The 14668-nt window shown below is 44.0% G+C and overlaps 2 protein-coding genes across 6 annotated transcripts in view; both read left to right on the top strand.

Moving 5' to 3' along the window:
* FYN (FYN proto-oncogene, Src family tyrosine kinase) overlaps positions 1-5407 on the top strand; it is a 127848-nt gene extending 122441 nt beyond the window's left edge. For all 4 annotated transcript variants that reach the window (XM_042818987.1, XM_042818963.1, XM_042818977.1 and 1 more), the window contains exon 14: positions 4788-5407. In XM_042818987.1, the coding sequence (XP_042674921.1) occupies positions 4788-4996 (209 nt within the window). In that variant the 3' untranslated portion in view covers positions 4997-5407. The remainder of the gene's footprint in view (positions 1-4787) is intronic.
* An 8929-nt stretch (positions 5408-14336) lies between these two features.
* TRAF3IP2 (TRAF3 interacting protein 2) overlaps positions 14337-14668 on the top strand; it is a 26798-nt gene continuing 26466 nt past the window's right edge. Inside the window, exon 1 of one of the 2 annotated variants that reach the window (XM_042812889.1) lies at positions 14337-14607. The gene's annotated coding sequence lies outside the window, so the exon portion shown is untranslated. The remainder of the gene's footprint in view (positions 14608-14668) is intronic. The other variant, XM_042812809.1, reaches the window with a different exon arrangement.

The raw sequence follows: 14668 nt of genomic DNA, 5'->3' as shown, positions 1-14668 counted from the left end.
AGTGGTGGAGTCACCATCCCTGGAGGTTTTCAAAAAAAAGATGGACGTGGCACTTAGGGACATGGGTTAGTGGGTGTGATGGTGTTGGGTCTGTGGTTGGACTAATGGTTCTCAGTGGTCTTTTCCAGTCTAAATGATTCTATGATTCTATGAATTACAGATGTTTAAAAACTGTAACTATTTTTGCACAGTCATAACTAAGTTTGTATTAATCTGTAAAAAGACAAGCAGCATTTATGCTTCAAAGGTTGTTTTCCTTACGGAGCAGCTTTCCCATTTCCTTCAGTACCCTATCATTTGTGGGTATGGAATGGTACCCCTTTGTGAGCCCCACACATTTCACCTAGCTCTTCTATGGGGCTGCTAACAGAATTCAGGAATTCTGATTCTAACTCAAATTAAACAAAACCTGCAGATTAACCTGTCTCTGTATTACCTTGCTCTGAGAGCACCAATGTGATCCAGCCCCTATGGAGGATGGCACAGTTGTCCCTTCTCGACTGTACTAGAGATGTGCAAACCCTTCTGAGACTGAGGAGCCTCTGAACACGAGTAGAGGCACAACTTTGGATTAGGAGAATCTGAAATACCACATATCAGAGAATGGACAGCAGCTAAGCTGTTGTTTTGAAAATCCGACGTTCAGCATTTGTATCTGTATGAGCTTGCTTATTGGACTGAAATCATACAGTGGGTGTTGAAAAAGGGTAATTCTCAATCCAAAAGAAAAGAACAAGAATAAGGTGGCTTAAAATCATCTCTGGCCTCAGTGGACTTAATGTTGACCAAAGTAATCTATATAACAAACTTTGGATGTGGGGATGCTCCCAAGTTCCAGTAATCTTGTTTCCTGTCCTCTGCAACAGCAGCATTGCCTAAGTTTGTGTTATTTGCTTTGTTCCATCCAACCAAGTTCTAAGTTTTTTTAGCCACAACTGGAAACTTTACATTCCCTTTTATATCATTGTAACTCTTACTATTGTAGCTTTTCTAGGAGGATTCGTGCTGCATTGCATTTCTACCTCCAGTCTGTACAGGCTGTAGATTTTTATTGTACTGAGCTTTAAAGTGGCCATATCCCGCAGCGTCTTACAACTATTGGAAGGTTCAATCATAAAGCTGGATGGTGGGAGGTTATTTCATTTTTCATTTTCCCAAGGACTAAGAAACTTATGGAAAACCTATCTTTTGGAAATGGGATGCTTCCTTTTTGGCCCAGATACTAGTTCTAGGAACATTATGAGCACAGACTGATTTTAAAGGAGATGAAATAGCTGGAGTCAGTAGAAGAACATTGCTGAGTAGTTTATTCCACAGACATAAGGTGTTTTTTAAATAAACTTTTAAGGCATCTAGAAGCCCATTGCAATCAGAATTTCATCTATTATTAACGAGAAGAGTTGAAACTCTCGGGTATTCATTAGGAGAGAAGAGTTGTACAGGCTGCTCAAATATTCTCTCTGTGGTGTTAGAAGTGCAGATACAACAGGCTCCTGCTATCAAAACAGAAACACTGCAACTTTCAGGATAAGATAAACGAATCCAGATAATAGGTTGGTAAATATAAATAGGCCTTTTAAGAAGTAAAAAGCATACCTAAAACACTGCTCTTCGTCTAAATGTGACTAATAATGTAAGCAAGATTTTGAAGAAAAAAAAAAAGCATTTGAAACTCCTTGTTTAAATTAGTAGCACATGTGAAAGCCAACGGATTTTTTTTGGCAGAAGGATTCTGCAGCCCTTGCTGGACACGTGAATTCCAACAGGGAACACGAAGATTGCTTGATTTAGTTTCATATCTGGGTTTTACTGGGAGGGAGGGGAAAGAAGAAAGGAAGAGAAGGGCGTTTTCTTGGATAATACCACGATGAGCAAAACCTGGCTTTGTTGTCTTTCCAAGGACACCAATGACTGTGGCTCCAGGCAACAATGTCTCTTTTCTTCCCATCTTTTTTAAAAGAAAAGGGAAGTGAAGAGCTGTTTGTGTTTTCACTCCCCTCCACCCCTTCCTCAGGGTTTTTCTTCCAGCGTATATTTTGTTATCGAGTTTCAGAGTGTGCTTGCAGCACTGAGTAATACACTGGATAAAGTACCAAACATTTGATATCTTAGAATAACAAATCAGTTGGGAAGGAGCTTTCCTGCTGATGTTGCTTCCATCCATGTTGTACTTACAGGAGAACTGCCAAAATTAAAACAAAGAATTCAGTTTCTTTGGGGTTTAGGTATATACAGTAGATAAGTTACTTGGTAACACTAGTTTTCATAGTCTTTTATGTTTAAGGGAAGCAGTGCTTGGGCTAAGCTCTTAGCTCAAATTATGAAGCAATTAATACATAAAAACAGTGCTGGTTTTGGTTCAAAACACAAATTTTAAAAAGCTATCTGTGAGAACATAATGTGAGCAAAATGCCCATTTTTCTTACAGCATCTCTCGAACAGCAAGGCCAGAAGGTTTGGGCTGATGCTTCTTTTGGGTTGGTGGTGACTCACAGAGCACTAGTGTTCTTTTGCAATTTAATGAAAAAGTAGAATATGTTTGAAAATGTTCTAGTTAGATCATAGAATCACAGATTGGCTTGAGTTGGGAGGCACCTCAAAGATCATCCAGTTCCATCCTCCTTCTGTGAGCAGAGTTGCCAATAATGAGGAGCATCCAAAAGTTTGTTCTGTTTGTGGCAGGCTTTTCTGGTTTATTGTGAGCAGCAGTTTGGACTTGACAATACAGGAGAACACCATCTTATGTCTGCAGAGGATTCTAAGGAACAGACCATGTTACACGTAGCACCATGAACATAGTAAGTGAATGCAGGGGATAAATCTAACAGAAGAAACCAGTGCTGGCATGCAGCAGGGTAGGGAATACTATAAACCAGTAATCTCACTCTTCCTTTTGCAGTCATCATTGCTGAAGGAGACAGTAAAGCAAGGTCTGTAGGAGGATGAGACAGTTTTCTGTGAGGTTCCTCCATGTGTAGTAGCAGTGTGAAACAGCCCATCGGTGCTTGCTTGGAAAGCTTTGGTGATGCAGTGTTCTAATCAGAACTGGAAAGCAACAAGGACTTGACCAAATGAGACACTCGTGGGGCTGCCTGTGAGAGGCTATGAAAGCGAAAATAAGCCACTGTATTTGACATAGTGGGCAAGAAGAAGCAAAAGGCAAGAGCATGGAAGGGACGGTTACAGCCAGAGTCTGGGAAAATGATCATTACAGAGACATTGCAAATGGATTATCAACAGGAGGAAATTGCCCTGTCAAGATAAGAGGAAATGGTATTTTGTAATCGTAACATGAGATGAGAATCTAGATGTGGGTGGCCAGGAAATGCTCTATCTTACAGATGCTCATTTCAAAGCACCTCTTAGAATTAAACACAGCTAGAATATGAGGACACAGAGTAATGCCCAGATTCAAGGATACTGCTGAGTTACCAGCCTAAATGCCACTCAGAGTAAGGATACTTCTCTCACCAGCCAACGTGTAGGGTAGGCAAATGAATCTGTGCTGAAGAAGGTTGTAAAATTATTTCTGGCAAATACGTGGAGTGAAAGGAAGAGATCCTCTGAGTCCTGAACATGAGGCCAGAAGGATCTTCAGGAGAGCACCCTGAAAGAACAAGGCGTGATGATGGAGCCTTGGATGCAGGGGGAGAATCAGCTAGCAAAAAGAGTAATGTGAATGAATGTATTTCTAAATTTGTTGTGTAGGAACTTCAGTGTCCCTCCTGGTTTTCCTGCAGGGCTGCTTGGCAGGATCCACTTAGGCAGGGCAATGAAGTCAGCTGTTGCTTTTCAGCAGAGGGCTGGGGCAGGAGTTGCCAAGAGACAAGCATAAGGCATGCAGTCAAAATGCTTTCCCTGGAATATGTCTGCATGCCTGGGGTGTCAGTCTTACCTTTGATACTGTAAAAAAGCCAACGGTGTAACTGGAAGAGATATTTAAAACCAAAGCTAAGGTTCACTACAATTAAGATATGGCACAGAACACTTGTATGGTGAATGGTAACGTGTGTAAATGTAAAAACAGCAGAGAAATCAAGAGCTGAAGGGATTACATAGAAAATATAAGGTAGTAAAGAGCCTGGATTACCTCTTAAACAGCAAACACGATGATAGAATAATTTCTTTGCTTATTGGAGAGAAATCTACAGTTCTTCCACAAGACTGTTTTGTTGGACCACTGAGTTGTCTTCTGAGTGCTTTGTACTCTTCTGGGTTGGGATGGAACAACACGATGTGGTAGAAGCAATATTGTCCAGCACAGACCATTAGCAGAGTGAGCTTTTGACCTGATGTGAAAGTAATGCTGGTGGACGTGCCCAGCAGCCTCAAGAGTTTGTCATCTTGCAGCCTCTGCAGCACAACCTCACAAAGTCCTTAAAGAAAGGCTCATGCTTCAGAGTGTTCTAAAAATTAATCTTAGTTTTTAGAATTTAGAATCTTATTTGTTGTAACGCAACTATTCTTATTTCATGTAACATGGCCACTGTTACTGGGGAAGGAAAGTGCCAAATCCTACCCATTCTGAGTAAGCCAAGAGAGTAACTGTGGGAGCAGCATGTTAGTTGTCACTGAATGTTATAACTCTCTATGGAAAAAGCAAATAGTCCAGGTAGTCTCACAGGAGATGAAGAGCTGAAACCAGATATCAGGGTGGTTTGGTTTTTTTTTTTCCTCTTAACCAAAAGAAATGAGTATGGTTGGGAGTATCGTACGTGTTGTAGGTACGGTTATACCTGAGGTAGTTTTCCCATGATTCAGCAGTGTGGGTTTGTCTGTCCTTCCAGGCATGAATAACCGTGAAGTCTTGGAGCAAGTGGAACGCGGTTATCGGATGCCATGTCCTCAAGACTGTCCCATCTCCTTGCACGAGCTTATGATCCACTGCTGGAAAAAAGACCCAGAGGAGCGTCCAACTTTTGAATATTTGCAGGGTTTTCTCGAAGACTACTTTACTGCAACAGAACCCCAGTACCAGCCTGGTGACAACCTGTAACTCCCTGGTCTCCACACACTGTCACGAATTGCCAGGTGTCCCTCAGCCCTGTCTCACCTGCCCTTCAGCGTCCAGCTCCATGATTGGCTTCCAGGAGTGCAGCAGCATCTCTCAGCACTGCTGGGCAAAGAGGGGCTGGAGCTGGGAACTCGAGCAGCCCTCGCCTGTGACCACTTGTCCTAATAATCTGAATGTCCTGGATGAAAAGGAGAAAAACACTCGTTTTTTCTTAATCAAAGACTCCTAAACTGCATTATATTGATGTTATGTAAACTGCAAAACCTCTGTTCATTGTAAATAGTAACTCAGTGCCAATAACTGATCCTAGTGCTTTCCTTTTTTTAAAACGCAAAACCTATGTGATTTTAACTAGTCTTCTCCTGACCCGACTAAAAGTATTATTTTCCAGAAGTGGCCTCTTTGTCTAAAACATTTTTTTTCATGTTTTAACAAAAAAAAAAAAAAAAAATCAGGACAGGTGTTTGGTTTTTTGCTTTTTTATATATAAAATATATATAATATATATACATACGTGTACATACCGTATATGGGTGCTGCTGCAGAGGAAGCTCATTTTGAACTGAATGAATCCTGCTGCAGCAGTACCCAGAAAATGATAATTTTACTGCAGACATGAAAACACTGGTGAGATTGTGGAAGCCAGTGGTCTAATTTTTGGCTTTTGCCAAGCATGATTTTTTTAAATTGGATTGCACTTTTTGTTTATGATTATGTACCTGTAGATGGTTGTAACTTTGCTCTTTCAGGAATCATGTGCTGTATTTACAGTAATGTTTCCGATGTTTAACAAGTGTGTGATGATTTGTTCTTGAAACTAAAATGAACCTATTTAAAGCAAGAAAACTACAGCATCACCGTTGGAACTGGAAAATGGAAACTGCGAGGACTTCTTGTATCAGAACGTGTATACTGAAACGTTTCAAAAAGATTTATTAAACCGTGTAACCACATTCAGATGGTCTTAAAATCATAGCATCTTAGCCATGTCCAATGCTAAACTGTTGGTCACGCAACTAGGATTCTTCTGTTTTACGTGTAACATTTTTCCATTGTAAAATAAGTGTGTTCAGTGTCCTGTACTGCTAATGAAAGTACTTTCTCTGTGTCTGCAAGTTCTCCAGTGGAATTACTATGCACTTCTTTACATTTCATGGGAGATGCACAGAACAAAGTATTACCTTTTCAGTTGTCTGTACCAGCCTTGAATTACTTACGTTTAACCAAAAAAAAAAAAAAAAAAAAAAAAAAAAAAAAATTCCTTTCTATTTCTATTGAGTTTTTAATACTGAGTTGCAAATTTTAAAGTCTTAATTACATTTTGTTATGATTTATTTGCAAGTTTACATTTTAAAACTGTTTAACTTTCTTAATTTAGTAATTAAAAAAAAAAAAGAGCATTTTACATTTGGACAGTTGTTCATTTGTTTAAACTGTGGAGATGACGGTGGAGAGGAGATGAGAACGTTTCAAGAAGGGCAGTCGTGCTCTTTGGGGCTTCGCATTTGCTAGGAGTGTGCAGGTCTATGGGGCATCGTTTTCAGAATTCTGAAGTCAGTATGTTTGTAAGCAGCTGGAGTTCAACTGTAAGGAAGGTGGTTGAGTGCACAGCTGGTCTCTCCTCTGTTCTGCAGAAGAATTTCTTCTTCGATAATTCCTTTGCTTTTAATATGAATACATTTGCAAGTGTTGCAGGAAAAAGAAATCTACGCCTTGTATTGTCGTTGCTCTAAAATATTGCAGCCAAGTAAGACTTCATGACAGTTTAAGCATTTTTTTAATTATTTAATAATTAGGTTGTGGATTTGTAGCCTGAATAGCCACACGTTTTCTAAAAAGAACTTTTTTTTTTTGGTTCCTAACACGATGATGAATTGAGATTTGGAGAAAACACTGTCATCGTTGTTTTCCTATTTTCTATATAAAGCAGCGATTGCAAATCCTCTTGCAAAAAGAGTTCTGCACTCAGCCTTTCTCCAAGTGTGACTTTACATGGCAATGTTGCTTGTTACCAGACTTCCATGATAAACTGGTTACCGTTTTACGTGTAGAGTCTATAAGTACCGTTATGTACATGCTATATTCAATGTTTCTGTACCTGTAGCTGTGGAACACTGAAGAGGCCATAATTCTTGTTGGACTTTTTAAAATCAGTCTCCTCTTAATACTTACAAGGTGAGTTGTGGTCCTTTTTCCCACAGCTAGCCCCTGCCTTAAAGCATCACCCACTGCTCTAGGCTCTCTGCAGCAGCTCAGCTGGCTGGTGAAGCCAAAACGTCGTGAACCCAGACAAGGGTGGCAAAGCACGGTCATTCTTCCAAGCTCTATAGCAGATGGGATGAGGCTAAAACACTTGGAATTTTGCCTGTGTTTCTCGTTGGAAGTAAGACTGAGATGGGGAGTCATTGGGATTTTATGGCCTTTAATTCTAATTCTCGAGTTTGCGGTTCCTCATGTCACATTCAGTCTGTGAGTACCTGCCTGCAGCCGTGTGCAGACTGCTGCTACTATTGGGTGGCAGATCCAGACCATTTCTCATCGGTAGCTCTTCTGCTTCTTTTTCTTAATGTTGGGAGTTTTGTTGTTTGGGTTTTTTAATCTCTCAAATAAAAACATTAGTAAAATTTACACAAGGTTGTTAGCATTTTTGCTATAAATTAATAAGATCGTTTCCTTAGCCACTGTGTATACACCACACATAGCTGTGTGGTGACTGTAGAAGTAGAAAATATCTAGAAGTATCCTCTTCTCTCCAATAATTGTGTTTAACATAAGGCTAAATAAATCACAGCCAGGTGAAGACGGTTGGCCAAAAGCTCCGTGCAGCAGCAAGCCTGACTCCAAACCTCCACGAAGAGTTGACCCACCGACAGCTGGGAGGAGTCTGGGGGTGATCCCTATCTCCGGGTGGATTCATCTCATGCCAGTCCCATGTGAAATGACAAGCAGAGATGCTACAATGCCACAAAAGGGACAATTGCTACAATTAATGCTTGTTAACGTATTTCTGTGGGAAGGAAATAATGGGAGACTTTGGTGGATCCTCCGAAAGATCCAAAGTTTGTCAAAGGCACTGACATGATCTTTGGCTTCTGCAAAAGGTATTCAACTTAGTTCTATGTGACGCTCTGACTTTGGTTTAATTACCACTGTAGAAAATAAATACAAAGTAAATACAAAACGGAAAACTGATTAACTGCTAACATCACAAAAGTAATCCCATGTGGAAAATCCGTCTACAGTGCAAGCACTCCTCATGAAGTCTGTGTGATGGAAAGAACTCATGCTCACCACGAGGGCAGAGTGCTGCTTGTCTTTGACCTTGCCACAGAACTTGGAGGTGAGTGGGAAGTTGGTCAGATTTATGTGGATGAGGACCATCCATTTCTCAGATGCTCAAATAAAGAATGCAGCATGCTAGTGATTGCTACCATATTGCACCCTGAGGGCCTAAGGGCCTCATGTGAAGCTGAGCCCAATATGCAAGAGCTATTAGTGTATATACAGTAGCTCCTCTTCTAATGCGAGACAATATTCATCCATCAAAGGCGGCTTTTCCTGTCTAATGGGAAATCACCACCAGCAGTGCAGACAAAAGCATATTTATTTTCTCAAATCATGTCAGTTTGAGGGTCTGTCAGTCTTTCAAGAATAATTGAAGTCTGTTTGCAGCTCAGAAATCTCATTGTGTTCTGCCATCTCAGTAGCAGTGTCATTATAATTTCCTGTGACTCACACACTGAAGGGGCTTCTGTGAGTCAGGGCAGTCAGTGTTCCCTGCCACCTTCACTGAAGGAGGGGAAGCTTTAAGTTTGGATTTTCCTGCACAGTCCAAAAGAAAACCCACATTCTATCAGCAGAAAAGGAAAAGGGCCCCTGGCCAGGCTGCCACCCACACAGAACATGAAGCTCTGCCTCCCAGGCCATTGACTTGCCAGGAGCAGCTCTGATAGCTGAAACCAAGGTGCAGTCTGAACATGAGGGAAGTGCCAGCTTCGCTTCTGTCTGTGAGATGTTTTCTGTTAATGTTTTCTGTTAATGTTTAATACAAGGTGTTCTTGTGTGTATATATCAAAATGCAATTCACACGCAACATCCATACCTACACAAACACCAGTTCATCTCCTTGTATCTCCCCCCGTAGCAGCACACGTAACAAAAACGCATTTGTAAAACAGGGCGTGAGTGCATTAGAGGACAGAATGGTGTTAATAATGAAAGAGCTTCTCTTGTTGGCTTTCTTTTTTCCTCTTTGCTGGCTCCTACTCCTTGCACAGGCCAGGAGAGGGGCGGTGAGCACAGCCCTGCAGTGTTTGGGGCCTGCAGTCATGGCACAGAGGCTCTGTGGCTGATTCCCAAGTCAGGGAGGAAAAACCTTTCTCCCAAGGGCACGGCTGCAATGTGGGGCCTGCAGAAGGCCAATAGGGACAGGAGTGCCCTGCTGGGATGCACAGCATTCCATGTGGGCTGTACCTTGTGTGGTTTATGGGGAGAGCCAGAGGTCTCAGCACCAACTGTGCTGGTGGCACCTGTGTTCCATTGTGGGCCATCAGATGACAGCAGAGCAGTGAGCTCGGGCTGCAGGTGCTTTTACACAACGTAAACAACTGATGAAGGGAGAGGGAGTAGCCTGTATCTAAGATAGTGGGCAAAATGCCCCGGGAGCTGTGTGTCTGTGTCTCAAGGGAAGGCATTATGCCTACCCACTTCAGGCAGGTGGGAGCCGGATTGTTCTGCTCATTGTTGGGAATAACTCAGCATTAAGCTCCATAAATGGCTACAAGGGCAAAGAGCACTGATATGAGATTCTCCTCCTTCCTCCCTGGCTGGGCTGCAGCTTGCCGAAGGCGCTGGGCCGCTCTTCTGTACATCAGCATTTGTTGCTGAGCCCCTGCACTCAGAGCACTGTAAAATGTATGGGGCTGCTGGTGGTCCCATCTTCACACCAATCCCTGAGGCTGGAGGGGGTGGATTTTCTTTCAACGAAGAAAAAAAAAAAAAAAAAAAAAAAAAAAAAAAAAAAAAAAAAAAAAAACAAAAAAAAAAAAAAAAAAAAAAAAAAAAAAAAAAAAAAAAAAAAAAAAGCAGGGAAGGTTTTTGATCAGGCTGTAGCTTTATCTGCTTATTCTGGGGTTCACTCTGCCCAAAACCTTGGCACCGCTGACTCAGTATTCACACCCGCAATGCTCTGGGCTGCCTTCCAGCCCCATCACACCTCAGGATTTCCCAGAAGTTGTCCAGGAAGGCTCCCTCCTGCTGGAAAACGGATGCAGCAGTGCCCTTTTGACTCACGCAACATCTGCACTCCTTGCTGATGGCCGTGGCCTGGGCACAATCAGGTGGAGCCAAAAATAGGTGTTCAGCCAGAAGTCAAGGGGGTGCTAACTCCTGGTCTGCTAAAAAACGTAACAAGCCACATTGGGATTTGATTTATATTCTAAAGGCAGAGGCTGAGGTACGTTTGATCATCTGAGAACTAAAGTATGCCCTCAATTCCCATGCCTCCCATGTGCAGCCAGGCCTCCAGTGAGCTTTGTACATGACCTCACATACATCCCATGTATCAAACACACACCGCATCCTGAACATTTGCATATGGCACATGTCTTCTGTTCCACTTGGGTGGCCGTACCCTCCTGCCTCTAACTCCATCGCTCACCCCACAGCTCCTCATGTACTACTCTGGGTGTGTGTTGCTGAAGAAGTACGTCCTCTGGTCTTGTGGAGAGTGGGAGCTCTGTTAATTGTCAAATGTCGAGTGGGTAATAATCAATGGATGCCTGATTGGAAGCAACAGGGAATAAAATAGGTATTACTTAGCTCCTGCTCTTAATTAAGGGGATACGGAATGCTGTGGGGAAAATCTTAACAAATGGCAGGAGGGTTTTGTCATTATGCAAGGTTTAATTAGAAGCAGTGCATAAGCTCGTGGAGGTGCTTATTTCTCCCCTTTCAGGTGTCTCTCCAGGGCGTGACTAGAAGATGCCAAAGCAAAAGCCTAAAAAAAAGTGGAAAATGTTTGTGCAGGCGCATGGACACTGCTACACAGCAGGAAATGGAAGCAAACCCCTTCACAGTGCAACAGCAGTGAGGATCTGGCCAATTGAGGTTGCAGTGTGCCTTACACCACAGCAGGTGGAATGAAACGCTCATTATGATGTCTCCAGATTAACTCACATCACTAATGTGAAAAGCTGAGCAATGTGGAGTGCTTTACTCCAAACAGTGAATCATTTGGGAACAAAAGCATTTATGATGAAATTAATTCTATGGCTATGTAAATGCAGTAGAAGACGCAAGAAGCAGCACCAGACACTGGCGTTGTCTTCCTGATCAAAAATAGCAATACTACTCCTAAAGGACAAGCAACTGCTTTTTATAAACAACAGCTCAGGGTGCTGTTGCCAATGAAAACAATCCAACCTGCATTTGAATATTAATCTGTACCCAATATGACACAGCACATTCTGCTCTTAAACAGTGTGCAGATGAGATACTAACTCTAAAGCATTCCGAGTTTGAGCCAGTGCTCTGTGAAGATAGTAGGCAGACTTCAGAACTACAAAACAGCCTTCAGAATACAATTACGATGGCCTGGGTTTGGGGAGTGGGACAGGCTTTTCTGAGATAAATTCTGAGATAAACTTAGACAAGTTTTCTAAGTTTCCTAACCCAAAAGTAGTCAATTGCTTCTACAACTCTGTGGAAGAGTGTTTAGGTGGACCTCGGCTTTGCTCTTAAACCTGCTCAGCAGTATTGTTATCAATTAGCAGTCTTCCATGCGTTTTGTGGTTTTTTTTCTCTTTTTTTCAGACTTCTAAGAAAGTACCTGAAGCACAAGTGAAAGGAAGTACTCCATGTGAAAAAAGGAGGGTGAGAAGAGACCTCATCGCTCTTCCACAACTATGCAAAAGGAAGTGATAGCAAGGTGGGAGTCAGTGTCTTTTCTCAGGTGACAAGTTATAGGATGAAAGAAACAAATTCCAGTTGCACCAGAGGAGGTTTACATTGGATATCAGGAATGACTTCTGCACAGAAAGGGTGGTTAGGCATTGGAATGGATTGCCCAGGGAAGTGGTGGGGTCACCATCCCTGAAGGTGCTTAAGAGACACGAGGATGTGGTGCTGAGGGATATGGTGACTGAACTTGATCTTTGGGGTCTTTTCCAACCAAAATGATTCTTTGATTGTAGGTACCTGCTGATTTCTGGGGGTTAGTAAATTAAAGAAGGAGCAGAGCTGGTCCTTCGGTTGCTGCTGCTGGCACTGTGAGGTCTGTAGGTCTGATTTCTGGACTCACATGTCTGTACACACGTGAGGACCAGATTTCACAGCCTATCCCCCAGACATCACATCCAGAAGAACAAGGCTGCTCTTGCTCCCTTCTTTGGGCCACAAATACCACTTCAAATAAAGATACATAGATGGCAATTTCCATGGGGAAATAACCCTAGGAGAATGCTGATTCAGATAGCACTAAATCCTAGGGGCATTTCTAGGTGGCCAAATGCATATGGAGCACATAAAGCTACTGGTGAGGGTTTAACGAAAGGCCACCAAGATACTGAAAAGACTGGAGAGATCTAGGACTGTTCAGCATGGAGGAGAGGAGGCTCAGGAGGATCTCATCAATGTACAAATATCTGAGGGAACAGTGCAAAGAAGACATAGCTAAGCCTTTTCAGAGGTGCCCAGTGCCAGGGCAAGGGGCAATGGAACTGGAACACAGGAGGTTCTCTCTGAACACCAGGCAGCCCTGTGCTGTATGGGTGATGGAGCACTGGCACAGGCTTCTCAGAGGCTGCAGTCTCCTCCTCAGGGATCTCCAAAAGCTGGACGTGGGCCGCGGCACCCTGCTCTAGGTGTTCCTGCTTGGACAGAGGTTGGAGCAGATGGATCCAGGGGTCTCTGTCAGCCTCAATCAGTCTGTGTTTCTGTAGCATGGTATCCAGGGTATAAACAGTGGAGAATGAGAGAGGCTTGTCCATAGCTGTTGCCAGAATAGGAGGTAGAAGTGTTTGATGGTACTGTGTGTGTAGGTAGAGATGTTTGATGGCAGCACAACACAGTCCTTTACAAACAGATCCCGCCAGCAATACAGGGCAGACCGCTGTTCAAGGCCCTGCTTTTAGCACTGGTGCAGCCACAGGGTGCAAGCTGCAGTGCAGTTGCCATGAGGCTGATGGGAAGCCAAATTTGGTGCGACTCAGGGCTGGGCCATTCCTCCTTAGGCCCTGAGCCCTGCTCGGGCAGTGCTCCCCACCAGGGCCCAGTTCTGTGGGCAGCAAAGGATGCATATCCCTGGTTGTGTTAAAGCAGGAGCGCTGACACCCATCTGTGGGATGATGCTGTTAACTGAGTGTTCTCTGGCTTCAGCCCAGAAGCATACTGTTGGATGACCCCAAAGGAAAGGTGGATATCCTCAGCAGAGGAGGAAGGAAAGGAGTTAGACAGAGGGCCGGGCTGAGATCCTGAGGTCTCTGAGAAGAAGGTAAGCCCCGGGGAGCACCACTGCATACATAACCATGCTTAGCATTCAGCATGGGCCTGCTCCCAGCCATCTAAACGTTCCCAAAGAAATCTCTCATGAGGAAATAAGTGTATGGGCTTCAGCCTGCAGCCATGAGCAGGGCTTGAGGGCGGTGTGTCTCCGTAGGGGGGATCCTCGTGCCAGGGAATGGGTGCAGGAGCAAGAAGCACTGCCTGGACTCAAGGAATGTGATTTAGATGTGTGCAGGTCAGCCGGTCAAGCGCAAAGCCAGCAGCCGCCTGAAGCTGCACAGCTGCAGCCAAGACAGACTCCTCCTAGAGCTAAACTAAGATGTAGGGTAAAGATCAGGAGCAGCTCCGGGCAGAGAGGGCAGTGGAGCAGGTAGGTCAGCGAGGCGGTGCAGGTGGACACACAGCTGCATCCTGTGGCAGCAGCCGAGGAATGGCCGCCAGTGCTGCCTCACCCAGCGCTTGGAGCAGTGGGAAGGCATCAGGAGGAAAGCTTGGAAGTGACTAAAAGTCAAACTTTAGGAAAAAAAAAAAAAAAAAGACGCTAAATTTTTCGTTGTTGTTGTTCTTTATGTAGTTCGTTATCGTCACGGTGTGATTTTCTTTGGTAGGCTGAATCACCGTTGTTGTAATGCTTGGGTCTGACGGTAAGTAACAGAGGATTAATAAAAAACAAAACACACAAAAAACACGGCGGCTTTTCCAGTGAGACACACTGCTTAGGACTCACAGCGGGTTTCCCCTACAGCTGTTTCTCTGCTCCCGCAGAGCAGCCCGGCCTCCCACGGCAGGGAGACGCGCACGGGCATTCGGAGAGCGTGAAGCCCAGCGCGTGGCTCCTCCACGCCGCTCCACTCCCCCGCGGCGGCTGCCGACGAAGCTCCCCATTCCGCGTTGTGATTTGCATGCCTCCTCCACTTCCTGCTGCAGAGCCAGTTCTGCAGCCTACCTGGGAGAGGAAGGGAGGCTGTCGTAAAAGGAGGAAAAAAAAAAACGGCCGAGGAGGGAGAGCCGGGTGTACGCAGAGCCCGCAGGATTCGCTCCAGCCCTGTCCCCTTCCCGCTGAGCTCAGGGCGAGCGTCCCTCAGCCCAAGGTAAGGAGTGCTGAAGACGCTGCGCTTCTCGGTCCCTGCCCGCAATGAGCTGCTGACCCAC

Source organism: Centrocercus urophasianus, unplaced genomic scaffold (assembly GCF_019232065.1).
Source record: "Centrocercus urophasianus isolate 14NV4802_14NV808 unplaced genomic scaffold, USGS_Curo_1.0 seq_10, whole genome shotgun sequence".
NCBI lineage: Eukaryota > Metazoa > Chordata > Aves > Galliformes > Phasianidae > Centrocercus > Centrocercus urophasianus.
The sequence above is the reverse complement of the archived record's forward strand: the minus strand, read 5'-3'. Positions and strand labels throughout refer to the sequence as shown.